The 27,524-nt window shown below is 45.2% G+C and overlaps 1 protein-coding gene across 2 annotated transcripts in view; it reads right to left on the bottom strand.

Annotated features, from left to right (window-relative positions):
- The window catches only part of LOC135264906 (netrin receptor UNC5D-like), a 166,343-nt gene that overhangs the window by 5,250 nt on the left and 133,569 nt on the right, over positions 1-27,524 (bottom strand). The window contains exons 5-13 of one of the 2 annotated variants that reach the window (XM_064353915.1): positions 26,470-26,650; positions 25,399-25,566; positions 21,538-21,702; positions 20,823-20,855; positions 16,364-16,549; positions 12,698-13,057; positions 10,842-10,926; positions 4,797-4,968; positions 1,675-1,902 (exon numbers count right to left, since the gene is read on the bottom strand). In XM_064353915.1, the coding sequence (XP_064209985.1) occupies positions 1,675-1,902; positions 4,797-4,968; positions 10,842-10,926; positions 12,698-13,057; positions 16,364-16,549; positions 20,823-20,855; positions 21,538-21,702; positions 25,399-25,566; positions 26,470-26,650 (1,578 nt within the window). The remainder of the gene's footprint in view (positions 1-1,674; positions 1,903-4,796; positions 4,969-10,841; positions 10,927-12,697; positions 13,058-16,363; positions 16,550-20,822; positions 20,856-21,537; positions 21,703-25,398; positions 25,567-26,469; positions 26,651-27,524) is intronic. The other variant, XM_064353916.1, reaches the window with a different exon arrangement.

Here is a 27,524-nt window from a genome sequence, read left to right as displayed (position 1 = left end):
CACATTGAATTTATATTGATGAAAGGCCTCAGGTATATCATCACGCTCTGTGCTCCTCTGGGAGGTTTAAATGCAACAGCTTGCTTTTCTTTGCCATCTCAATCACAAAAGAGGCGCAGGAGGAAGTGTGTGTGTGCGTGTGCGTGCATGTGTGTGGGTGTGTGTGTGCGTGCATGAGTGTGTGTGTGTGGGCGTGTGTGCGTGTGTGATTGTGTGCGTGTACGTGCGTGTGTGTGTGCATGTGTGTGGGTGTGTGTGTGTGCGTGTGTGTGTGGGCGTGTGTGCGTGTGTGTGTGCATGTGTGTGTGTGTGATTGTGTGCGTGTACGTGCGTGTGTGTGTGCATGTGTGTGGGTGTGTGTGCGTGCGTGCATGTGTGCTTGTGTATGTGTGTGTGTGTGTGTGTGTGTGGGTGTGGGTGTATATGTAACTGTCATCTGCATCACAGAGAACAAAGGCGACAGATAACCCGCTGGGCGGATCTCGCGGCGTCTGCCATTGCGCTCATAGTGTTCTTTCTGCTCAACACTTTTCCGCTAGTGCTATGCTACATGCTGCTATCTCAGATGTCACTGGGCTGCCGCTACTGTCCTTCAGCGCACATGACAACCCCTCAACAGACAGCCTCCCTTCAAGTTTAAAAGCCGTCAAACAACAAAGAGGCATCGGCAGCGATTACGATCATCATTATTGATTTATTTTGCGGATGCCCTTAGCCTTGTGAGGTGTCAGCATATCCATGAACAAATGTACATTTTTTAAAAATTAACGTATGTCGTTGTGACAGAATTAAGACATCTTTGTTGTTACAGTACCTTTATTGGCCAACATTAATACAATCCAATAGAATTATGTGCATGTAAGTGTGTGTGTGTGTGAATGTGTGTGTGTGTGTGTGTGTGTGTGTGTGTGTGTGTATATGTATGTATGTGCAGAAGTCAGAGATACAATGCTGTTGTGAATGGCACAGAAAGGCCATGGTGTCGGAGAGAGAGGCGGAGAGAGATCATTGGCAGCCAGTTCACACACGGGGAACGCAGAGTGCTTTCCTCAGCACAAACCCACCAGCTGGGCATGCAAAAACAACACCAGAGAGAGCGAGACATTTTCAACTGAGCCGCTGCTTAATCCAAGGAAACAGAGCCGCTTCAAACCTTTATATGCCATCAAGGTCTTGGAATTTCAATTTACCCAGTAAGGGAGCTCACTCTGTCTCAGCCCTGGCCTCTATACACCACAAACACTTTCACACAGTGTTCCAAGCACCTCCGAACAGCTCAATTAATCAACTTTATTCATCTCAATCAAAAGAACATGCATGCCCAGAAAACTGCCAGCATAATATTACAATATATCAGCATATCTACTGAACTGTGTTCGGTTCTTGTGGGGTGATGATTCGACATCTATGTTTTAGAACAAAAAAAATTGTTATAAAACATAGATATCAAATCATCACCCCACAAGACATGCAAACATGTACACATACATAAAGCATAAATGCTGCTCTCAAGGCTTCTTTTAAGGGGGGGCTTCATTTCCTCCCATCTGCAGTTATGAGCTCCACCTACAAAAAGTGCCCAGTGGCTAAGGACTCTTTGTCTCCTGAACCGCTGTGCCTGGAATATCTAACCGCAAGAAGGTGTGCGGTGCAGGGCCTCTCATCGTTGCTCACCTGGAAAGCATGGGGCGTGTCATCCACGCAGTACACCCTGAGGCTGTACTCCATGAAACTGGCGCCCATGCTGCCGAACGCGGCCAGCTTCAGCCTCTTGACGGCCACCTCTGTGAGGGGCTCGCCCACCAGGGCGTACGAGCCGGGCTGGTCCAGCAGCAGGTGGCAGCTGTGAGAGTCCATCAGGCAGTAACAGGAAGTCGTCTCGTCCTCCACCGACATCACTTCCTGCAAAACAGCCACACAGGCTGAAGTGGACTGAAAGGTGTCTGAATGTCAGAATAGGAGCCAATATTGTTCAACAAAAGTGAGCATGTTATTAGACATTGTAATGTAATGGTCATACCTGTTCGGTAAAAAAGAGAGGCATTTATTTGTGTGTGCTGAAGAAAACAGGGCTGCATTTGGGAGGTTATTGGCTTGAATCCCATAAGAGATATTATACATGGTATCATACCTATACAAGGTAACACACTCTTCTCTAGCCAAACATCCACAGTAAAATAATGGATATGGATTTTATACCTTGTGTGTCTGCTTGGGCTCAGTGGCCTATTAAGGAATGAATAATGCACACCAGTGTAATGTTCTGAAAGATGGTGCCTAAAAATGATTAAAGAACAACTGAAGGTAGAGACCCTGTCATATACCAGAATGAAGTCCATGTGGCTCTGTCTCACTGAGCTAATGAGATGCAAAACTGGGACACCTCATTTGGAACCAAGTGGCAGCATCAGACTGATTAACACGGGGGACATGACAGATTTAGCTTCTGTTCTGCACTCTAGCGGCTGACGTTAGCGAACAGAGTCAAAAGACTGGCCAGACAATCTGTGGCAAAAAAAAAAAAAAACATGGTACTTAATTTCTTTAAATGGTAATGTGCTCTCTCATTTTTTGGTTTTATTCTGAGGAAAACTGGCCTGTTGTCCTCCCCTCCGCCTTTGTCTCTCCGAAAGGGCTTGTCATTTCAAACTGCCTTCAGGAGTCATGCTGGCTTTTCATAGCAGGTGCCCGGAAGAGACATCAGGGCCGTCGGCATTCAGTGGTGACTCATGCTTGATGGTTCTTTTGTGGCGTGCTTTCTGTTTGGGGCAAATAGGTTCTTGTGCAAATGTCAGCTGTGTCAAAAAGTTTGGATATTGTGCACTTAAAAGTAGGCCCGGCATAAACGACTTTATGGGGCTCAGGCAAACACAGAGGCAGATACAGTAAGTGGCTAAAATACACTGACTCCTATTGGTCTTTGTCCATCCCTACCCCCCCACCCCACCCCGCCTTTTTATTTGCTTATGGTCTGAGACACTACCACCTCTTGTATAATTGACAAAGATTCGCTTGGAAAAACACAGGTTTAAAAGGAAAAGAAATCTTTTATCGACTGGTCCCAGCAGAGCTCGTAGGGTTTACGGACCAAGGCGGCGCTCGGAGAGATTATGGGGAGAGATTAGAGAGAGAAATGAACCGGGGGGTCCGGTAATGCTGCGTTTATATGTGGCGGGGGCAGAGCTGATGCATTTAAACCAGATAGGAGCGCGAGCCACAGACTCCCTTCTGCCTCTTTGCCCGCGGTAAACTAGTGCTACACGGACAGACCGCTGCACTCCAGGTATAATTACCTTACCCCGAACCTGCGCTGCAGCTCAATTGCTTGTAACAAGATTATCCGGGACATACAACAGAGCGGCCTGAGGAGGGGGAAAAAAATCCCGCCACCTCTTCTGAGTGGCGGCCATGACCTCTAAGAACGACCGTGGGAGACGGACATGACGTTGAGCGACACCGACTCTGCTACGTCGCGTTCCTCGGTACTTGCGGAACGATATCTAACGTAGATTCGGCTCCCGCATGACAGTTCAGCCGCGCGTTCGCTTTCAGTTTGCAGTGCTGAAGGGTAGAGCTAAATGCCGCAAATGGGAAAGTGATAGCATTTGGCAGCCAAGGTAATACTTTTATTGAACGTGACTTAAGAGCCCGAGAGCCGCTTAGTAGTTACGCTACAAGCAGAAGTCTAGACAGTAGACGCTTCTAAATCAGTCAGAGACCTCCGATCTGAGGCATCAATACCGTATTCATTCAATTTCCTCTGGACAGCCAGCCTGAGCTCTGACTCAAGTTGTCCTTCTGTTAAGCGTCCTCTGAATAACCAGCGTTTCAGACACTTACAGGGACTTCTGGGCTGAAGGGCTTAGGCTGGAGGGAAGCCATTCCCATAATTCTTCCCCTGATTGCCTTTTGTCGGGCCCCCATTCCGGCTTGTCTGTCCAGACACTGCCGGATCGATACCTCCGATGTCTGAGGGCCTCTCTCGCTCTGTCGTTACCCCCTTCTGACTGACACCAGCTGTGTGTCATTCTTGCTTCCACGCAGAGCGTTTTTTTTTTTTCCACTAACGGAGTCAGTACGCTTCCCTCAGACCCTACGCTACCCATCACCCCACCCCCCTGTAGTGTTATCCCCCTCAGCGTGGTGGGATTAGATATGTCCCCCCTCTGTCAGCCACCAATCACCCCCACCCCCCCACTCCCCCTCCTGAGCCGCCCTGAGCTTGTGGGGTTCAGCACAGGTGACACAACCAAAACAATGTTCATAAAGACACTGTCTCCAGACAGAAGCGATGGCCCAGGAGATGGATACATGTCACTTGATCCAGTGTCAGGACAGCTACATAACAATGCAGTTCAGGTACAAACAAACAGCTGGGATGGGCCGTAACAAACAGGACACAGCAGAAGAAAGAACTCCCCAGTCCATTTGTGGAAAACACTCACGTGTCACAGCTATAAAATTCCCCTCGAAGGTTTGACTCCGGAAGCCCGGCCCTATGAATGGGGTGGACATAGCAGAAGAAAGAATTCCCCAGTCCTTTTGTGGAAAACATTCGCGGGTCACAGTTATACAATTCCCCTCGAAGGTTTGACTCCGGAAACCCGGCCCTATGAGTGGGGTGGACGCAGCAGAAGAAAGAATTCCCCAGTCCATTTGTGGAAAACACTTGTGTTACAGCTATACAATTCCCCCCGAAGGTTTGACTCCGGAAACCCGGCCCTGTGAGTGGGGCGGACATGCAGGTTTGGCCTTGGCGAAGGTGGAAGTCATGGGGGGGCTGGCGTGACTCTTACCTCCCACTTGTTATCATGCCTTTTCCTCTTGAGTCGAATGTTCCAGTTTTCCCCGTTCACCTCGGCGCAGTGGGCTATCGTCATGGCGACGGGACAGGACAGGCTGAGCCCTGGGGGGCCGTACGTGACCTCTGGCCCCAGTAGTATTTCACAGCCCTCGTCCGTGTGGGCACTGAAGGACACAACGTATTCCAGTCAGGAAAGGGCCAGGCAATGCAACGGATGGCAAAAAAAACATGCAGGTCACAATCGTTTAGAAACCTTTACATTTGGGGTAAAACCTTATTTGAAGTGTTTTCCTCCGAACATTTTAACAGATTAAATCCCTTCCATTGTGTGAGGCCAATCAATACAATCGCAGACAAGCTGTGCTGTTTATCACAGCCAGTGCTTCTTCATGCACTGATTGTCATTGCAAAACACCTTTTAAAGTCCTCTTACCGGGTCAGACTTGCTACAATTAGCACAATTCAATCCGAATCTCACACTGACAGAAGGATTTCAAACACAAAGCAAATGAACTTCATTTGCACAAGAAACTCCCAACCCCTCAAATTTTAATTTCCTTATCAGGCTTTGAAGATCATAATTGTTTTTTTTTTTTGCCTCTTTCAAGCTGCATATTAAAAAAAAGGCACCGCTTAAAGGGACAATGGTTTTCACTCTGAAGAGGACCAAGCATTTTTAATAAGGTTTGACACTAATGTGCCTTCAGAGGAATCCAACTGCTGGTCTTATTTACTTTGCATATCTATCAAACTGATCACATTTTTTGCTTATCTTCACGCCATTATCTGTCCTATCTATCTCTCCTTGTGGTGGTGCGCCACGAATTAAAAGTAATTAGCGTGCAAAAATTAAGTCGGGCGGTGGTCTGCACACCAAAAAAATCCAAGTAGCAAAAACGGCTGTTTTTTTCCCCCCTGCTGTCATTTCAGTGCCAGAGAAGTTTACCTGAAAATTGTATTGTGTTCATTAAAAAAAAAAAAAAAAAAATAAACAGAAGCTGAACGTTTCCACGGAAATACCACCGTAGCTGGCAGGCACTGAAAAACATCCAGACATTCTGTACTAAGACCATCTCTGAGCTTTCTCAGCACAGATCAGTGATCTGTAATCTTAAAGTTGCGATGTGGTGAAGATTGTGAAAGAAATCTCTGGGGTAGAAAAAAAAGCCAAGTTGCTTCTATACTGACAGGAGGCATAGGAGTTTTATATAAAATTCATGGCTTCACCTCAGGTATGAGTCATGAATTATGGTTATTGGTACTGGGAAATTGAGTGGAAATTCTGTGATGAAAATGAATGATATTAAAGCAAATGACAAGCAAATGGCTGAGAATGCAAAACTGACCCTTACTGAGATTAATATTTTAATGTGTCACTGCTTAAATGTCACAGCTTATTTACGGCAGATGCTGATTATCGGATCAGTCATCACACATTTTTTTTTAGCACAGAACAAAACCTCCTCATAAGGTCCAACTTAGCAGCTTGTCTGGCAATGACGGGGAAAGGCTGAACAGTAGTGATGTATCTGGACACAATATTGTATTAGGAAATGCACAAATAATGCTTTGCACGTGGTTTTGTTTTTATACCTGAAATTAATCAATGATATTCTGAATATATTTGAAAATATAATTAAATCAAAGAGTCAAGAGCCAAGTATTATATCGGTCCCCTAAGCAAGATGCCTCGGTTATTCATGGTTCACAGGATTCCTCTGTCACTTGTTAATCACATTACAACAGTCAAAATGTCTCCCCTCAAAGGTTGGAGTTGGCAAAAGTGTTATCCCTGTCCAGATATAGGCCTACACAATTAGAATCAAGTAGTTTCTCTGATTAAAGTGCTTCACGAACATGAACTCTGAGTATTTTGTTTAAAGGGTTCTTCCTCAACTTTTATCTGCTCAGAGACCAATCATGACAGCTTTGTGGGGTTTTACTCTGACTCTCCAATCATCCAAGTACAGGACCAATCTGCCCACATTACAATGTCTAAGGACACTTAAAGCTCTATGTGGAAATCCAAGCATGAGAGATCTCAGCTACCAACATATTTAACCCAATCATGACCCCTTGGCACATTTTACTGCTCATGACATCACCACAGTACTTTCTTGCACACTGAACAAGGAAACTATAGCATGATAACTTGGGCATTTCCCCCAAAGAGAGTATGGGCGATTCATGGGTAAGCCTCAGAAAAGTACATGGGAAAGGGAGGGGAGAGTAAGGACAACCTCCTTTCCCCTGTCAGAGTTAATCCCGAGGATGGTATAATCATTCTGACAGAGAGGCTGCAATCTGAAAAATGCCTTGCAGCGTCTTCCGGCTCTTGAGCGGTGAAAAGCAGCCACAATGATCCAGTAAAGCAGACGGTATGTTGACAGGCTTGGCTGTTATGTCCAGCGATGTGGTCTTTGGATTAACCTTCTCAAAATGTCTCGAAATTAGCCCTGAACGAAAGCCCTGACACCTTGACGGCAGAAGCGAGGTTTCTTGAATTGTGCGCAACCTGTGGTGTCCTCTCATTGGCTGACTGGATGACTGATCTGCCACCACCTCCACGGGGTTCTCCTCAAACTCTCTTCTTGCACCCTGTAAGAGTGGACACTAAAAGGCACTGCATAACCTCACTGCGTTAACAGCGGATAATAACTGCTTTTGAGGGCTATTGAGGCTAATGGCTGAGAGTCTGCCCCCGTTTCTCATTTCTTCCAAACAAGCAATCTTTCTTCCTTCAGATCCAGAGAATGCACACCTCACACCCTGGGAGAGTGCCAAATTGCTTTTCTCTTGTGCCTCGTGTCAAAATACTTAATATTGCCCTCTAGTTACTGAATCCTCTGGAGTCTAAACCAAGACCGGAAAAAAAAAAAAAAAATTAAAAATAAATAAATAAATAAATGAAAAGTCATAAAACAGACTAGCTGGTATTTTAAAAGATTGATTAATAAATGCTTTCAAAAAAAGTGCAACCAGTCCAATAAAAAAAGCACTGGCTTTTATCCCCCACATCTCCCATTTGCAGACTGCCATCATGTAACTTTCCTGTCCCGGTCCTTGTGCTGACTGCCATTGAGGGCCTTGTTCCGCTAGCTTCATGGCTTTCAATGTGATGCATTATTCAAAGCTGCTTGATGCTGACTCACCACCCGAGCCCCCCCACCCCTCCGCATCCCAGGACTTGTTGGCAGTGCAAATGGCATGTTCAGGCAAGGAGAGAGGTCGCTCCACTTAATAGAAAGTAGCATTTACATGCACCATTAGTAGGAAATGTGTTTGCTTGTCGTAATGCGTTGTTGTCAATCTCAAATCAGCAGAAAAGTCCTTTACGAAACAGACAAGTTCACTGGATTCCTGTCTGAGGGCAGGGTAAAGACGTCAAAGGGCCTTGATTGAAGAAATTAATGTGTGAGCAGGAAACATTGCTTTTCATGATTCGTCCTGCTTCATTTCTCTACACTTAGAACTAAGGCATGGGGGTATTTAAGGCTAGGATAAAGCCAGGGAATAATCCACAGGACTCTTTCTTGCTCACGGATAGTCCTAGAGGTTGCCCCGTTATCCTCATCATGGCTTCCTAGAAGGTGTTCCTTTTGGGACACCGTGCCAGCCCTGGAGGAGAGGACTACTTTAAACTTAGAACTACCCTGAGCAAAGCACTGAGGGAAACACCTGCTACATCAACATGGCCTCCTGCCACTCAGAGCACCTCCCCTGGTCATTTCTGTCCACAGAGCCTCCTTGAACAAGAGCGCTCTTCAAATGGTACGCTGGCAAGCCCGGGTTTGAGGAGGACAAACCTACAGAGGCGTGCACACCACAGAGCTAAACATTGTGTTTGGCCCCCGTGTTTTAAATGTCTGGCTTAATGACCAATAAATAAATAAATAAAATCCCCAAACAAGCACATCATTGAACAAACATGCAAAGCAAGGGGATTTTAGCTTCTGCGGAGAACAACAGGTTTAGCCGATCCCCTTGGTGACAAACCTTTCTAGGTTGCCAAATAATTAATGAAAATTCAGGCCAAAGGGTTGTCAATAGAGAAAATACTTTCCAATAATATCCTCCAGTTATCTCTCTAAGGCAACTAATGGGGTTGGGAGATGCAGGCAAGCTTTTAGCACATATCATAAACCTCCTAGAGTGCTTGAGGGTGTTGGTCTTACCCATTGTGTTCAATCTTTAATAGATTTCTATTCTGCTGCGGAGAAGACGCTTCAGTGCAGATGGTTAGGATGAGAGGAGAAGAAAGGATTCAATTCTCTGCAGACCCCATTGGCTGTCAGAGATGGATCGTGAGTGACAGCTCTCAGGTTGACAGCCGGAGAGGCCCACAACATGGGAGTCTGGGGTAAACAGCCTCTCGCTTATCGAGACGCGCTAGCGCTTCCGAGGGACCCGCCGAGACAGATTGGACATCACAGGCGCCGTCCATTCCTCAGCCCGCTAAGCTTCTCCCGCGTTACCTCAGATCTCCGTCGACCGCGGGAGCGGCAGGAGTAAAAAATGACTGGGGCTCGGGCCGTCTCGGTTTGACACCGCAGAACCGTTTCAGGACGAAATTCAATTGTTTGGTTTGTTTTTGCCAAAGACTGACATTATTAATGTTTATGCCCTCCGTGCGTTTTTTTGGCACATCGTTTGTTTATATAACCTGGCAGTCAGTCACTCTGCAGGTTAACTCAGACGGCTGCATGAGGAGTGAAAAAATCCTGCTTTGAAAATAAATGAGAGCAGCTGGGGACTTGTGTGTGCATGTGCGGTGTTTTTATTCCCGCATTGGTAACTAATGGGGACTGAACTTTGACCCCCGTAAGAGACGGAGGTAAAGTGGAACTTCAGCAAAGTAGAAATACTTGAAGAATTCAACCCCTCTTTCCCAAAGACGGCACCAGTCCATCAAAGGGATATTACCTTGCAAAATAGAGACATATGAAGCTGAATGTCAGGTGGAGTGGCAGTGAGTCTTTGCCATAATTCTATAGGCAAACAGAATTTTACATTACACGCAGGAGGGTCATGTTTAAAACCTCACTGGATTTTGAGATCTCTCTCAAAAATTATAAAAGTAAACTATGCGGCTCTGCACGGAGTCTTGAAACGCAGTGCAAAAAATGGCTTGTATTTGTGTGGCCGTCCACATAATTGCCAAATTTTTTCACCTGCCCCATCAGTAGTCAGTCTAGCGTACACTGCTTCAGGATTCAGATGGCCTATTCTGGCGAAGAGTAACTTTCTGCAGTGCAGTGCACGTTCTGGGCCGAGTGACCTCCTGCAATGCTACCTGGGAAATGGTCATCCCAATCATGACACCTCAAAGATTCCTCCTGTGGAGAGTGCAAGATGAGGCTAGGAAGCCTGCTGGGCTCCTTCTGTCAGGGACTGAGAGGCGGAGGGAGAGAAGAAAAGAGAGAGGAGAGAGAAAGTAGGAGGGTGACAGGAAGGTGAAAGTAGAAAGGGTGGAACCTCAGCTGGAAGTCGAGTATATTGCGGCCTTCTGCATCTCGGTAAACCCTCATCCGCCCGTGGAAAAAAAATAAATCATATCATTCTCAGATACTTCTCCGCTGTTTACTTCACCAAACCTTACTCGTGGTGCCACATGCGGCGTATGGATTGAGTGTATTTCAGGAACCAATCAATTCTGTTCTGATCATTATCAGCAGGAACAGGACATGTTCTTGTATTTACGCAGGGAGCAGGTGTGTTGAAGGAAGTGAAGAGCTTATTTTGCCTGAGCTAGGGACCAAAACATTCCCACTCCACACTAAAGGGGCATTATCACACTGCCAAAAGGTCTGGCCTCTTAATGTGCTTAACCAGTCAGCCAGTAACTTTGCTGCATTCAAATAATAAAAAAAATAAAATAAAATGCAGGACATGTGCAGTTTGGGCACGTTATACTTTTAAAGTGGCTGTAGGAGTACTAGGCCTAGAAGAAATGTGATTTGATCTCCCAGGGAGTGGGGGAGAGAGATTGCAGCGTGGTGGGTGTGAGGGACTGGTGGGGGGGAGGGGCAAGCCTTACCTGTTTTCCTCTTGATTGATGATCATATACATTTCCCAGGAAGTGTCCTCTGCAATCGCCCCATGCGGCACCAGCAGGCTGACTCCTGCAAAAAATGCACAGAAAACTTTTGGGCGGAGACAAGGGCAGCAGGGGTAATAGGTAGACCCCCGGGGGAAGGAGGGTCACACCCCTCTGCTGTAAGCTGTCATCTTCTTTGTTTATATTCGCTGAACACCGCCGTGGGCAACACTTAAGATGTGCGTCTGTGTTTACGATTACGGGTAGAGTACTGCGCATATTCACTGTGAGCACTCTCCAGTGCCTCTAGTGTTGAAATATGATTACGGGGGCTGGTCACTAAGTCTGAGACAAAGAGGCAGTGGTTGAGGTCCATTAACACGGCACTACTGCACCAGTGACCCCTGCATTCACTTCCAAAGGGTGCGGCCGCTCGACATTTAAACCTTCTGGTAGTTTTCCCTTTAGCGACCAAATCAGGTGATGTTAATTGTTTATTATGAAATATGTTTTCCCCCAGACAGCACAGAAGACGCAGCAATAATTATTTCAACATTCCAACGCAAAAGCCCACTCCTTCACGTAACAGTGTATTGACAGGCCTTAGGTAACAAACAAGGCTGGAGGGAGGATAATAAAGCAGATACTAACACTAATAAATGTGCTGGTTATGTCTCCACATGAGAAGAGTGAAAAAAAAAAAAAAAAAACTTGAGTGTGGAGTTCATGTCTTTTCCCCCTTAAAACTTGCCACTCCACCAGTTAGCTTTCATCAAACAAACACCTGCTACCCTGTCAGGCTTTTTATTGGAGATGGCAGCGGGAGCAGCCCTTCAGGAGCTCTTAAATCATCGCTGTGGCACAGACTGTAATGCTGCCCCGAACAATTACTCAGCCCGGTGCCAATCCAGCCTGCCAAAGCAAGCTGTGCCACGGGGGAGGAGTGTACCTGATTACGTGCGCGCGCGCGAGTGAGTGTGTGTGTGTTCGCATGTCTGTCGATGCATGTGCTGTGTGCGTCTCGACTGAGCGTGCTTTGACTGTACCTCCATTAGAAAACGCAAGATCGGGTTGCTCAACTGGATGAACCTGCGCTACCCCAAAAAAAATGTAACTAGGTGCGCTAATGACTCCGGCAACTCGGGCGGTAAGAGCGGACCACTTCTGCAGCGGTGTTCTCCCACTCAGTCCCCTTTCATCAAGCTGGAGAAGCCCGCTTTCTGCCCACCTCTCGAGTGCTTCTGAGAGTGCTTCACTCGCGAGAACCTTGGAGAGTTATGCAGTCGAGCGACACTGATGGACTATTGACCCCGGCGGCAGTTACGGCCCGCGCAAAACTCTCCCGCCGATTGCGTCTGCTTTTAACCTCACGAAAAAGGATATCGGAGGGTGCTAGGGCCGTCTGGAGAACGCCGCCGATCTCTGGCGGTTGGAAAAACCGCCAGGCTGTTTACCTTCCTCCCCAGCCCTGTCAGTGCGTTTCTCAGAAGACGGGGCTGCACGGAGGCACTGTCTGACATCCCTTTCCCTGCACATAGAATGTTGCTGCCTGTCAGGTCTGTAAAATGCACAGTGTGTGTATTTTTTTTCTCCCTCTAAAACCTTTGATTGAGGATGATGGGACAGAATGCCTGTTGTCGAAATGGTTCATATGTTTATGTATATGCTCAGCATGGTACCATTTCACCCTGGGACACATTTTCCTGCAGTTCTGCAAGGCAACAGCAGAGCCTTTCATAACAAAGCCTTTCTGTGCTGCGCGGCACACACACACACACACATAAATAAAGATGTAACTGTCGGTAACCCCATCTCTCTCGCTCTCTCTCTCTCTCTCTGGCTTGTACATAGCGCACCTGTGTTAGGCACCACCAACCGTCCGCCCAGATTCCCGAATATGCCCACAGTCCTCAGTTCCGCTTTAGAGGGCGTGACAGGGGCGGTGGGGGTGAGCAGGTTCTTCTTGCGGCTCTCCACGGTGCTGTAGTCTCGCTGCAGCCCCCTGGGGAAGGTCTCTGGGTGGCCTTTGACGTGGTACTCCGCCCGGTCCGCCACCCCCAGTGACACCATGAAGGTACTCTGAACTTTGACCTTGATGTCAGGCAGGGGGTCAAACAGCTCCTTGTCCATGGAGTCCTGGAAACAAATGGGGCTGCTGTAGGTGCGGCCCCCCGTCAGGTCCGGCTGGATGGAGGAGTTGAGAAGAAGCGGATTTCCTGCAGAGAGAAAGAGAGAGGAGAGCCAACATGGCAGCCTCATCACCCATGCGATGTTTGAGCCTGAACTCAAGACCCTGGTAACTGAGCAGTTACGTCACTGTGAAGGACCTGAGGATGGGTCCATCTGAAACACAATACCGTCCCAGAAAATGCAGCATCAGTAACACTATACTGGGGCCTTGCATGTAAAAAACCGGCGGTGGCAGTGATACATTCAAATATATGAATAAGTCAGCAGTGAATTAAACAACGAACACAATAATAATGAATTCAGTCTCTGTCCTTCCAAAGCAACCCAAAAAATGAACCTCAGCCAGTGATCAAAGAGAGCAGGCAACCATGAATAAAACCGCTCTGTTCCAAGTTCCCTTTGATTATGCTTGAGGCCAGCGTCACCTCTGGCCTCTCGGATGGCACAGTTTCACCCGGCAAACACAAATTAAAGATCAGGAATAAAAGATGTCTTTTTCCCAGCATCCAGCGGGGCAAAGGGCATTCGGTGACCTTTGTGTGAATGAAGCGCCCAGCTCCATGGTTCCTGGCACAAGCTCAAGAGGACCTTGGAGGGAGGTCCTCGACCGGGACCAGCAGAGCACCCGCCCTGCCCGTCTGGCAGAGCTGTGCCCGCGGAGCCCCGGGACCTGTCTTTCCAAGGTAACGCTGGCGTCGAGCAGACCAGGCTGCCCAGCTGTTGCCTAGCGAGGGGTTGGAGATCGGAGGCTAATGATGTTTTATATTTAGGGGAATTACTGGTTAATTACTTGCGTGTGTGTGTGTGTGTGTGTATGTAGTGGGGGGATGTATCACTGATGATCAGGATATTTGAATATCGTATAAGAGACAGTTAAGTAGAATTACATTCTAATTATATATGCATAAATGGTTTCCTACAGTAGAGGGTAATCATCTTGTAATTTCTCAGTTGTATTTTGATATCTAATGAGTAAAGAAACAATAAATCCCACAATACATTAAGACCACAATAAGAAATAATGAGGCAAATGTTTTTAATTATCAGCATTCACGGCGATTATGATACAAGATAGCAAGCTTACTGCCTGTTGAAACTGCGTTTTGAGAGTGGTAATTTGAAACTAATATTAGAAAAACAGCCATTATGAAGAATGAGCAATGATTAGAACACCAAGACATGTTACAAATGTGACTCTTAGTGTACTCTGTACTCTTAGTGAATCAAAACCCACAATACTTTTCCAGCAGATTGGAGAGAACCGCTAAACGAAAATACATTTTCCCGTGCATTTCTGAAACTAACAAAGAGAAACATCGAACGTTAATTCCTCTCTTGAGGAAAATCTGACAAACTGTTAACCGCGTATCTCTAAAAAGGTGGCGCCATATGGAAATGTGAGATCGAGAAGCAGGGAGCTAATGAAATGGGCCTCACGTTTCATAACTTGGGGGAATAGGAACTCTGATTAAAAATCACTCGGAGGGTTGGATTTCACAGGCATCGCTAAAGCGGAAAGACAGGGGAAAAATGGCTGAAAACTGATTCTCTATCCTGGTGCACACCGAGAGTCCCACGCACACACAGCTGAAGTCATACCTTCCAAGAGGTTTTTTTTTTCCCTCCCCCCTTAAAGCAATTACATGGCTTGAAGTGCTGCCGACTCCCGCATTTATGCATCTCCATAAAGGAAACGCTTTTCCCTCTATAATTTGGTTGGTAAATTAGTCCCTTGAAGTCAGACATCGACTAAGCAAGTTACCTGATGTAGAACAACCGCTATTCACTGGCATGGAATTTCCTTATTTGGCAAAGTAGTCATATTTGTAAATATTTGCACAGAGGATGACAAATGTGGTATAATCCTTTTAACGAGAAACAGCTGCGGAAAGTGAAAATGGTTGGCATCAAAAAAAGCAACGCTGCTGCTTATTCTTGCAAGAAACATGCAAGAAAATGTTATTGGAGAGATTAAACCGTTTGGTGCTATTTTACGCTTGCAAACGCTCATTTAAAAAAAAAAATGGTCTGAGGTTATCATGCAGACATCCTCGAACATGTCTGCAATGTTATTTCTGCTAGTGGCAGAAGTGAAATTATCAGCAGCTAAACCAATGCCTATTTACATGCAATATTCAATGAAAGAAGCTGTATCTTACATAGCGGAGTCCATGTCTATATTATTAAACATTTTGAATGTTTGAAACATTGAAAAAGCCTATGAAAGTTTTGAGGATTTGGTGTTTTTCAGAATTATTTTTTATGATGTTAGAAACAATTTATTACATTTCTTTATGACACTTGCTCTCATTACACGTGGATATTTAAATCTGAACAGCAGCATAAAATACTAAATTGTGACATTTCTCATACAATGTTCACATAACTTATTTGACATCCCATCACTCATGCTAGACATGTAACATAATTCAGATCATAAAGCATACTAGATATACTGCAACATGAATTTCCACTGATCAAACCGCTATTAACGGTTTATCCTAATCAGTGCAAGAGATCAGTCCTTGTATCGCCATGGGGTTCTTGCAAATTCTTGCTTTAACTGAGACTCAGATTCTGGCCAGTGGAAAGCAGGGAGGGTGGCTCTAAAAAGCCGGCCTACTTAAACAGAATTGATGGCCCGAAGGATGTGGCTTGGCTCGGCCAGTTTCCCTGCCCCCCCCCTTCCCCCCAGCAGGGTGAGGCGCGAGGCATGAGTGAGCTCCCCGGCCCCGGGAAAGGGGGGAGAAGGGAGGCGCGGACGGGCTTCAGCCGGCCCCCAGCCTTTCCGCGACGCCGCAGGAAACGATCTGGAAATTTATCACCCTCCGCTGAGATGGCCATCACTTCTGCTAACCCAGAAGTGTCAGCGGGCAGAAATATGGACGCCCGTACCGCGGCAGTCTGGGACACGAGGCCACAGACGCGGAAGGTAAACAGGAGTTATTACGGCATGCCGCGAAAATGGAACTGATGTTCACCGTTCCATTCTCTTCGCATTTATCCATCAGTTATGGGTGGAGAAGAGGTGGTCCCACACGTTTTGATGTGTGGTCAGTGAAGAACTGGAGAATCTGCCCATTAAGGATAAACTACAGAAGTAAACAATAAACAACACAGAGCCCAGTCTGCCAACAGACAATAGAAGCAGATACTGGAACTGTAGGCTGTTTATGAAGGGATTTATTAAGCACATACCATGGATATACAAAATCTGTGCAAACATAAACATTCATCAAGCATGGTAGTAATTAGGACAATGCCCACTAACACGGTGAGCCTATTTGGTCATATTTGTCACTGGGCTCCTTCCCGAAATCCTTTGCGCTCACCTTGTCTGGTGGTCTTGAAGTTGAAGGACTGAAAGCCTCCCGTCAGCGCAGAGGAGTCGATAACGTCCACCCCGTAGTCGCTCTGGTTTTTCCGGTACAAAGTGACAGCCACCACGAGGACGGCCACAGCGATGACCCCTGCCGCCAAGCCAGAGTAAAGGGCCACGTCGTTAGTGCCCTCCATACCTAGGACACACACAGAGAGAAAGGGGGTGGGGGGAGCGTCACTCTAAGGGTCATCCTCAAATGCTTGCGTCAACAGCAAATACGCTGAAAGGATTTCAACCCAGCCAGGACAGAATTAGAAACGGCAGAGGAGGCACTTGATGGAGAAGGTCAGTCGGCGGGAAGTTGTCAGGCTTGTCTTGACGAAGGTCATACTGACATGAAAGCGCTTCCCTCCCCCCACCCCCCCCAGTCGGTATGCAACATGCAGGGCAGTTCCACACTAACTCAATGAAAGCAGAAAATACCCTGTCAATGGATCTCTCCATTACACTGACAACCCAATAACTGGATTGAACTTGCTTTGTTTTTGACAGCCATTGGAAAATGTGCCAACGCGTTATGATCAATGGAGATCTCGGGGATAGTCAAGACTAGGACAAACCTATTTAACCTTGAAAGAACTTTACTCCATTACCCAGTGCTGAGAATGCAGAAACAGCCCACTGATTCCATCAAGGTCTGATGCACATTAAGCCAATATGACACTATTGCAAGGGAGAGTGAGCTCCTCACAGACCCACAGCAAAATAACATAGGGAGAGAATGAGGGAAGAAGACCACATGTAGAATCTTATATCTATAGAAACAAATGTAATACAGCCCTGCTAAGGAGACCAACACATGCTACATGACTTTGAGCAATGACAGAGATTTGCTACCCTTTGCACACTGAAATCAAGGGAAATTAATTTTAAGCACCGGCTGGACATCTTGTTTATGAATAAAGACACTAATTCCATTGTAGTTATTTTTGCATCCCAGTCCCAATTTGTCTTTCCTTCAAATTTGATTAAAATTCTCCTGGCCTTCCCAAGTCTCTCGAAGGTTTTACTTTTCTACTGAAAAGTTTGAACAGTATTAAAGCTGTCTGTGTATTACCACCTGAACACTTTTCTCTGGGGGCAGGAAGGGGGGGGGATTTCACAGATTAAACAGTCATTCTATCATTCAAACACATTTCAATATGTTGGTCGGCACTGAAGGGTCCTTCATGTTAATTTGCCCTGACCCGTTTGGCGATTGGTGGCTAACGTGGCACCACAGTGTGGTTGTGAATGCTAGCACGCATTCTCCGCTCACTTCTTTAATCGCCGACGCCTTGGCACTCCAGATTTCCACACAGGTACAGGACACCTGTTTGGCTGGATCCTGCCTCCCCCTTGGCCTCCTCCCTCCCTTTCCCCCTGTGAGACAAACTGCAGATGGAAATGATTCTGCCGCGTGCTACGGGGCACGGAGGGCATTCCCAAACAAACAGCAGTTCTGAGAGCCAGGAGCTGAGCTGTCGCACAGCCTCAGGGGGTAGCAGACACCTCTGGGAGGCCTGGCAACCAGAGACTGACATCAGCGTGCTCACAAACCGCTCAGGGAAGGGCTCACTAAAGGACTGTGTGACTCACGAGATGATTTCATGACTGTAAAAGGTTGCAAAAACCCAAGACGTGTAATGTGGGTTTTACAATACACTTGCAACGGGCCATGATTCTCCACCTATAGCAACACAGTGCCATTGTGTGTGCCACAGTGATTATGTCATTTTATTCAGTCGCCACATAGATTTCTTACAGGTTTGCACAGAAATATGAGGAGCAGATGGGTTCATTTATGGGTTCCAGCTAATTCACAGATGTCCCTGATATGATTGATATTAACTATAAATAATCATATTAGTGCTATTCACCGGCAACAACAATACCAACAACAATAACAAGAAAAACTCCTAAAAAAGCCATTTGTGATGCAGTGCAAAGTTAGTTGCCTATATCATGCTGATGCAATGTGGAGACATGCAAACTATTTACTGTGGCTGCTTTAAATTCTTCAAAACAAAACATCATCTGCAAAACAGACCGAGACTGGATATTTCCAGCAATCGCTTTGCTTTTCCAGCTCACTGATAAATTATTAAACTTCACAGACATAGCCAACTGTGCCATCCACTCCCCTAAAGCTGGCAGCGATGAATGAACTTGCTACTTTGGCTGTAGCTTTTCAGGTGATTCATCCTCTGCACAAGAAAATATGTATATATTTTTATCTGCTTCTGGTTCATCAAAACTTTACGGTACTGGGAGCTTGTCTAGGTTGATGCTCTGATGCAAGACCTGTCCCCTAATTTCTGGGTGTATGCTTTGCTAATGAGCCAACGGGCAGTTACATCAGGAAAATAATGCTATATATAAATAATGGGATCTGATGCTGGCTATTCAAGCCAATTCAAGAAGTGACAAATAACATAACACTGGGTAGACCTTACTAGAAAATAACAAAATGACATTGAATCAGTCTTTTTGTTTGTTTTCACTAGGCAAGATCGTAAAAAGAAATAGGACTTCATAGTCTCCCATATGCAGCATTTTCATTTTTACTTGAGTAATATATCACGTAAAACAAACTACAAATAAAAGCTAAGTAAACTAGAGTGAGACTGGAGTTGAGACTAATTTAATATAAACTTCAAATTCTCTGACATGCAGTTCTTTCATTTGCCTACTTTTTCTAAATCCATAGGTGATTCCTTTTACCAGGTGAGGTGTAATGTCCATTTAATTTAAGATTTCATGGATTTGCATCTCCATTTTCTCCATTTTCACTCTGTTTAGGGGGTAGAGGATGGATCTGGACTGTGGGATGCATGACACGTTGATTACAATAATTTTCACTTGCTGATTACTGAAAAGAATTGGGCAATATGTTCTTAGTGAAACTGCCCCTTAGTGAGCTTAATTTAAAACTATAATACGGCCTCATCATCCTCCATTGTTTGTAATGAACAGTTTAATCAAACCACACATTTCCTCTTGAGCCTTCTTTCTTTTGAATGCCCCTTGGTCAGCTACTTAGTGCAGATTAATAGACAGCCATAGCTGATATGCTACGATGAGACAAACAGGTAGACCAACGGACAGATAAACAGTTATAAATAGCTGGAGTGAGAAAATGGCACACATAGTACTACACATTCTAAGAAAGGTCAAAGGTCAGAGACTGGGGACAGATACAATGCTAAAGATAGCAGCCCTGAGATCAAAGCCTAGCTAGCTTCTTCGCCAGATGCTTGGTGTCCCTTCGGAGCACTCTGCTCTCAATCACTGCGGCTCTTTGTTTACGGTTAGGCCGCCACCATGCACTTGTTATGAGAGTACGCCATGCTAATGAAGTCTCTCTAAATGAATGTGATTGTACCACCGTCGCCGCACCACCTGACAATCATTTAAAAGGTGTCTGGGCTATGCAACCGAGGACCCCCTGATTTCCGCTGGGGATTGTGAGGACGCATACTGCTATGCAATAAATTAGCCCATTTGCAATAATTACACTCCATTAATTCCCTTCAATACAGCACATGTTCAGTTGCCACTAATGATCAGTCGCTCCATTCAGTCCTGGAAGAGCACTGTCACCCAGAAAGGAGAAAGCAGGGTTGGGCTGTGGAAAAACAATTGGAAAGTTCTCTCAACTGACGGGCTGATGAGATGGGCAAAAGCTGATCAATCAAATGGGGGTGAGTCAGTGGACCAGCTCTTAATTTTCAGAACGGTGAGTGTTTCATCTTGAGCGCTAGATTAATGCTATCCAAAAGACTGTATTAGAGTTTCTATTCTCAATGTTCCTTTCTGAGGCTGCTTTCAGTTCTTCAGCTCTTCACATGAACATATTTGCAGACCACATTCAGTCTTCAGTCTCAGATTGCACAAACTTCTTGCAGACAGAACGCCAAACTGAAAAGGCGTGAGTTGCTGGGCATTGAGGCTTGCTTGTACATATGTTACATTTTTATAATACTTTGGCAAAGTTTCAAGGCTGAAGATGAAACAATCAGGTTTCTTACAACCAGTCTTACTTTGTTTGATGAACACTGCCAGATGAGAGATGGTCTATGAAACTGAATGGCATGATGGGAACCTTCCTCGAAAACTCTTGGGGACGTTTTCCAAACTCAATCAATCTCCACTGCAGTACATCTGCATGGGCATCCCATTATGTCAAAAATGCAAAGCTGCATTTGAAACAGTAAGAAATGGTCCTCCAAACAATGGCTGCTGATTTAGCCTCCTATTTCAAGGGACCCTGAAGTTATATAAAAAAAATATTACAGGACAACGCGCATGGTAGACTCATTCTACAGAGGGATGTGGTTCAGTAAGTGAAATCCAAATTTTAGTTAGTTTTTTTTGTGAGTGAGGCAAGGGGGAATATGACATACGTAAAACAGGAAAGAAAGACTCACTTTGAGGCTCTACATCGTGTAGCAGCTTTCGATCTGCAAAGACAGAGAGAGAATGAGAGAGGCAATTAAACTCCGTTCCTGTGCGAAGCCATTGCGCGTTGCGAAAATCAGACAATGCTACAGTGTCTCCTATAGCACCAACAGACACATCTAAGATAATGATGTGCGCCATCATTACCAGTGTTATGCAACGATTTGATTAGGGAGGGACTAGCGAACAGATCCGCTGGGCACTCCTGGCCTCATTGTCTTTCTCCTTAATCAGGAGATACTGAAAGATTATTGATCACGATGCTGTTTGCAATAAAAGAAATATGGAGGGAGACAAGAAAAAGACACCACAACCACGGAAATGGCACAATAAACCAAGCCATCAACATGGTCCATGGACATTTGATTGCTTGCCATGATTTACTTCCCTTGTCTTGTCCAACGACAGCATCGATTGTGCTCGTTAGTTTCAGTACCCAGGCGCGGCTTGGGGAAGGCAGTGGATGGCTGACGACGATGATGATGATAACGATGGAAACGTGAAAGGCGATGGCAGCGATGATGGATGCGTTTGCGGTGGCCATTAGGCTAACAGAGGTGTGAGGGACTTACTCTGGGTGGATACGTTTGCGGTAGCCACTGCGCTAACGGGAGATGCGAGGGACTCACTGGGTGGATGCGGTTGCGGTAACCATTGCGCTAAGGGGAGACGCAAGGGACTTACTCTGGGTGCAGAGTCCCCCGGTGCAGTTCTCGGCGGCCTGGCCGGCCCCCTCGCAGAGCTTGCCGCCGTGCCTGGGCGCCGGCGCCAGGCACTCCCTCCGCCGCTGCCGCTCGCAGTCCGGGCTGCACACGGTCCACTCGCTCCACTCCTCCCAGCCGCCGTCCACTGCAGAACACAAGGCGGGTGGGGCGGGGGGCGGCAGTGACAGTTAGAGAACCCAGCCTGTAACTCAGAAGTCGAAGGTTTGATTCCAAGGTGGGGCGCTGTGCCGTTGTACCCTTGAGCAAGGTAATTAACCTGAATTGCTCCAGTAAATATCCGGCTGTCTAAATAGACTGTATAGACCAAAAAAAAAAAAAAAAAAAAGAATTTATCCCTGCATTCACTCTGGATAAGAGCATCTGCTAAATGTATAAAACAAATTAAGGCACAGGACCTTCACCATTGCTATCATCACTCAAGGATGTGCCCTGCTAAAATAGTGGTCCTTAATCACACAGGACCGTCGGACCTTAAAATTCTGTGCTCTGTCGTCCAAAGCTTTCTAAATAAAAAGAAGATGGCTTTCCAAATGACTTCTCTGATCTATCCATGAGATAGGAATTATAGGCCCGAGATCTTGACCATCTTAGTGGCTTATCCTTCGGCTGCATTGTCTACTTCATCAAGAGGGAACCCAGGTTGCTCAGCTCAAATCCTGCAGATACAGGATGCAGTGCTGGAGGAGTCCCCAGTATTTATTGCCAGTGTGAGCTAAGAAAACCTCCCTTGTGCGCAAGTTCCACAAAGGCCATTTCTTTGGTTTTGTTTTGTCAAGGCTGTAACCACTCCAGTTTTTCATGGTTCCTTCCCCACTAATTTAAATGCAAATGACATGTTTACACTTTGCAGCGGACGTGGAGAGCTTTGGGGAAGTTGATTAGGTCGCTGGGAGTGTATTGTTCTCTCTAGATAACTTTTTTCTAATAGGCTAAGCGCTTCCCCTGGTGATTGACTTTGGCAGCAAAACCATAAATTTGTCAATATAGACGCACACTTAAACAGCGATACTTTTAAGGTTGGGTCAGAGTGAATTCTTCCTCTCATAAAGAAAGCTGCATTAGCTTTCAGGTACTACCTGAAAAAGTAATTTAGACACAAACACGTACGTATATGAAAAATACAATGTTGTACTCACATACGCTTGATTAAACTAAAGTACAGAAAAATAATCTATATTTTAATGTGTATATGATATAAGACTTACATTACAAACAAAAGTTTTCCCCAACAAAAAGTTTTGCTTTTTTAACCAATGAACAGCCACGTTTCTATAGCTGTGCTAAAGCTGAATGTGCATGCGAGTGCATATTGATTTTCACAGCCGCTTCTGGGATTTCTCTATTGTTCGGCTCCACATCCTTGGTGCCTCAAGCCCAAGTCGCTCTTTTGGCCCTTCGGGTTCTCTCGGCCCTCATTAGGCCAGTAGGAGTAAAGTGGTACGGTCAGGCACGAGGTTATCATAACCAGCTTGTTAGCAGGATGTGGACATTTTCAACAGAAATATGATGTGAACACCGAGGAGGAACTGTCAGGTGTCGGGTGATTTTGGCACGACTGAGGCTTCACGGCAGACTTCAAACCAGGCCGGGCCAGCCGTCTCAATGTTTGGCATGAGGCTGTCGGCGTGAACTTGCTCAAAATTTCTGCTCAGCTTTTCTTTCCTAGCTGCGGAACTACATACTGTTACAAAGTACCATATGAGGTATATTTATTAGCAGTTTATATTATTATAAACAGTATCTGAAAAACTCATCTTTAACGCTAACTTGAGCACAATCATCAACAAAACCCAAACCTGATACATTATTCAAAGATTTTATGTGATTGTTAAAATGAAGTGGATTTGAATTAATTAATAACAGTTAAAGGATCTAATGCTATAAAACCTGCAGTCACAAAGTTAAACCTGTTATCTCAAAATACCTAAAATGGAAACAATAAAACATAAAAAAGTGACTACTAACTGTTACTGAATCTGAAATGCATGTGTACACTCCATTAGAAAAGCGGCCTCACATTAGTTCTCGTAAAATACACAGTAACATAGAAACCTGTGGGCAGCTAATTAAAGTGTGCCCCATAAAACAATGAATGCTTGTTTTGTTACCTTGTATTGTACAATAGCAAGCGAGGCAAAACCTTTCGGCTGCTTCCGAAGCAGGGCTATCCATTAGTCGAGCAAACAGTCAGCGCTCGTTCCGTGACACCGAACGCCGAAAGTCTTTGTTCAGAGAAACGCCGCGGATTAATCAGACGAAGTCCGAGGAAATTTTAAGAGAAGCGTTTACAATAAATTGCTTCAATGCTATGTTAGTGGGAAATGGGCTGCCTACTCAAGCGCGTATTGTGTAACTTGTTCATTTTGCTCCAACCTTTGGGTCGTCTCAGTAGCAAATGATAAAAGCGCACCTCTCCAATACAGTATAAAGGATTAACCATAAAAAGTAAGTGCAAGAACATACTGTTTAATTGTCAGTGGCCGTATCACTCATGGCCTTTCAGGTGAAAATCAGCACCTCATTTTTATAACAGCAGTTTCAGGTTTCTTTACCTATTCATATATATACTCCACCATTAGTTGTAACATTGTTGATACCCCAATAAATGTAAAACGGATGTATCCATGGCAACGTAAGTGTGCCCTATTCGTTCGGTGTGTTTGTTCATCACCCTCACCCAGCAAATAGGTTCTTAGGCGCCTACTCTATAACCACTACCTTTCATTCATCAATACACTGTAGGCAGCCGGAGATGGGAATTCAACTCACTTCAACAATAAGCAAGTCATAATGAGCAGCAAATAATTTCCCCTCTTTTTCTCACCCGTATGATTGACATTCACATTCTTACATTCACAGGATTCATACTGGCCTATTATTTATGATTTCAATTTTGAACACGTCTGAGTGTTTTTTTTTTCATTACTGAATGATGTTATGCGCATTTACCCCTCATTTCATTAATGTGTACATTCAATTAAATGCAGTCCCCATAATGAGGCATTAGTCAGCATTTTTGCTTCTCATCACCAACTGCCTTTGTTTGAGACTATAAAATAAAAAGTGACTTAAACTGGAATATGGAAAAAATGATACGTGGATGGAATCACAATGGATTCAGTCAGTAAAGGAGCTCAAAATAAATGCAGGGAGGGCACTATATCCTATATGGTAAGTGTTCTGTAATTTGGAAAATAGTCAAAATCACAGCAATGCACATACAGTTCTGCGATAAACTGTAATACAACACAAAGCCTTCAGCTTCTAAACGGTTGGCCACGTTATGCGTTTTATTAATCAGGTTTCTTTTTTTAAAATTAAATTAAAAGGCTATGCACTTTCTTTTCTGTTATTTAAAATTTCGGTGACAATGCAGAAAAAAACAATTGCATTTCTGAGGCTTCCAAGTCCTCCCTTGTGAGAGCCCTGGTGGAGTCAATAACTGATATGCAGGAATGAACAGAAATTGTGGTTAACTGAAATCAGAAAATCAGTACCGAGTACCCCCCCAGGGCTTCACTTAATTTGAAGCTGTAATTTTCTTCAGATTGCCTGTATTTAAGAAAAATGTGTTCTTTCAAATCAATTTTCTCTCTAAGAATATAAGTCCATGACATCATTCTTTTTCTCACACTTGTTACCTTTTTCCTTGGAGCAAACAATGTGCCTGAGATCACAACTCACCTTGTGAAACTTCAAAATTAATTGTTGAATGATAGCAATATAATACATGCTGGGCTACTTCATACATTTTCACAGGAAGAAGTTTGGATCTGGCACCATAAGTCAATCAACATGGGCGAAAGGATCCGAAGCTTACCTGGACAGACAGCGTTGCAGGTAATCTTCTGCATGGACATGCCTTCACAGAAAGCACCCCCGTTGAGAGGCGCGGGGTTGGTACACGTGCGCGAGCGTTTCTGAACACCCCTCCCACACCGCACGTTACAAGAAGACCACTCTGTCCACAATGACCAGCCACCATTCACTAGAGACAGAAAGGAAAAGGCAGATTAATAAAGAGATATGGACAGAGAGAGAATGAGCGTTACAGAATGGGGGAAAGAGAAGGAGAGATGTGATATAGCTCATGTGGATAAAAACATCACTAGCCCTTTCTGTTTGGAGCCATGAGCAGTATTTCAGCGATGCTGTAGCACCGGCTGAAAGCTCTCCAAGCAGTCCTCGTTAGCAGACCGCTCGTTGCGTCGGCTCTGGCACATATTGCGTTTCCCTGGTGCGCTTGTTTTTAAAGAAAAAAATGCGGTTGCGGTCCTCTGTTTGTGTCATGTTCCGCGGCCCACGCAAACCGCGGCGCAGATGGACCGTGCGCTCGGTTCCCTCGGGCTGCGGAACGCCCAACTGTTTGGATAGCGCACGTCAAAGCCTCGGCGTTTGGCCCTAATTGAGTCTGCCCCCACTTTGTGGTCACAGTCTTCTGTTAACAATTTATCTGTACATGTGGGATGAGTGCATCATACTTATGAATCACAAAAGGGCGGGCAAGGCTACGCAGTTAATGTCTTTAAATCGTATTTGAATACTTTAAAAGCTTTGCCCCCGTTACCTTGCACTATGGCTTCAGCCGAATGAATAATTAATAACGGTAATGGCAAAGATAATAGCAGAAATAAATAACACCATTCTTAAATGGGGATGACCATACATTGGCTCATGCCTTTTTAAAAAGCCAACATTATATTTTAATGGGAAGCTGTAAATTGAGCCTTTCGTTAAAATCCATTACTTCAGAGAGAATGTTGTCCAGCCAGAAGCGCACTGATATTTTTCAAATACAATCACACAGTACAGTATGTCACTTTCACACACACTGTTCTGCAGGTTAGTTTCACTGTGCAGCTGCGCTGCCTGCGAACTCTTTGGTCCTCACCGAACACCACGACGGTTGCCGTGGCGCTCCGTCTCTTGGCAACTATGTTGGTAGCCAGGCAGGTGTAGTTCCCCGAATCGGACAGCCGGGCCTCGTTGATGATGAGGTTGTGGTCGGCTCGGGTGTCAATGTTGTCGTCGGTGACGGAATTCACCAGCTCCTCGTTCTTCAGCCACTCCACCTGCCGATGTGCACAGAGAGAGAGAAAGGGAGAGAGAGAGAATTACAAACTTAGTGACGGTTTACTGCTCCCTACACGGGTAAGAAAGCTGCATGGCTGGTTTAGAAAATTGCAATGATTTTCTGGTGGGCCAATGCTTTGAATTTGTCTGTGGGATGACTAATTCATAAAAGGGTTGTGGTGAATTAGAAACAGCAACAACAAAAACAACATCACACACACACACACACACAATGCACAGACACAGACGCACACACACACACACACACACACACTGCACAGACGCAGACACAGGCACACACACACACACAGACACACACACAGTGGAGGGCTGTATGCATACAACCCACTCGAAAATAGCGTAACCGCCAAGCCACGGTGTCAAATTTCTTTGCTTCTTTGCTTTGCTTTCTGCCCCAAAAGGAATAATGGGTGTTGGGAAATCAATGATTCAAGCGTCAAGCTGTCATCAGATTTCTGATGGTAGAGAACACACTCATCCACGTGCTTTTAATTTAATCTGCTCTGTTGCTTTGTTTCACAACCTTGTGGCAGAGCTGACTCCAGCATTCCTGGCTTCCTGGTGTTTTACAGTGAGATGCCTTACCATTTATTTATCTGCTTGTTTAACAAAAAAAAAAACATTATTTCTTTTAACGAAACATTATTAATTTATGCCGCTTTCATCAACATCTGCTCGAAAAACCAAGTTTGACTGGTTGGCATTCAAACGTAAGGAAATGACTCACTCTGCCAGAGTCGATGCAAAGTGGGGAAGGGGGCGGGGGGGAGCTGACTGGATATAAAAAGGTAGGTAAGCTCTTTAGTAAGTCTCATCACAAGCATCACACAGGGCTAAGAGAAGAGAAACAAA

Source organism: Anguilla rostrata, chromosome 10 (genome assembly GCF_018555375.3).
Source record: "Anguilla rostrata isolate EN2019 chromosome 10, ASM1855537v3, whole genome shotgun sequence".
Taxonomy (NCBI): Eukaryota; Metazoa; Chordata; class Actinopteri; order Anguilliformes; family Anguillidae; genus Anguilla; species Anguilla rostrata.
The sequence above is the reverse complement of the archived record's forward strand: the minus strand, read 5'-3'. Positions and strand labels throughout refer to the sequence as shown.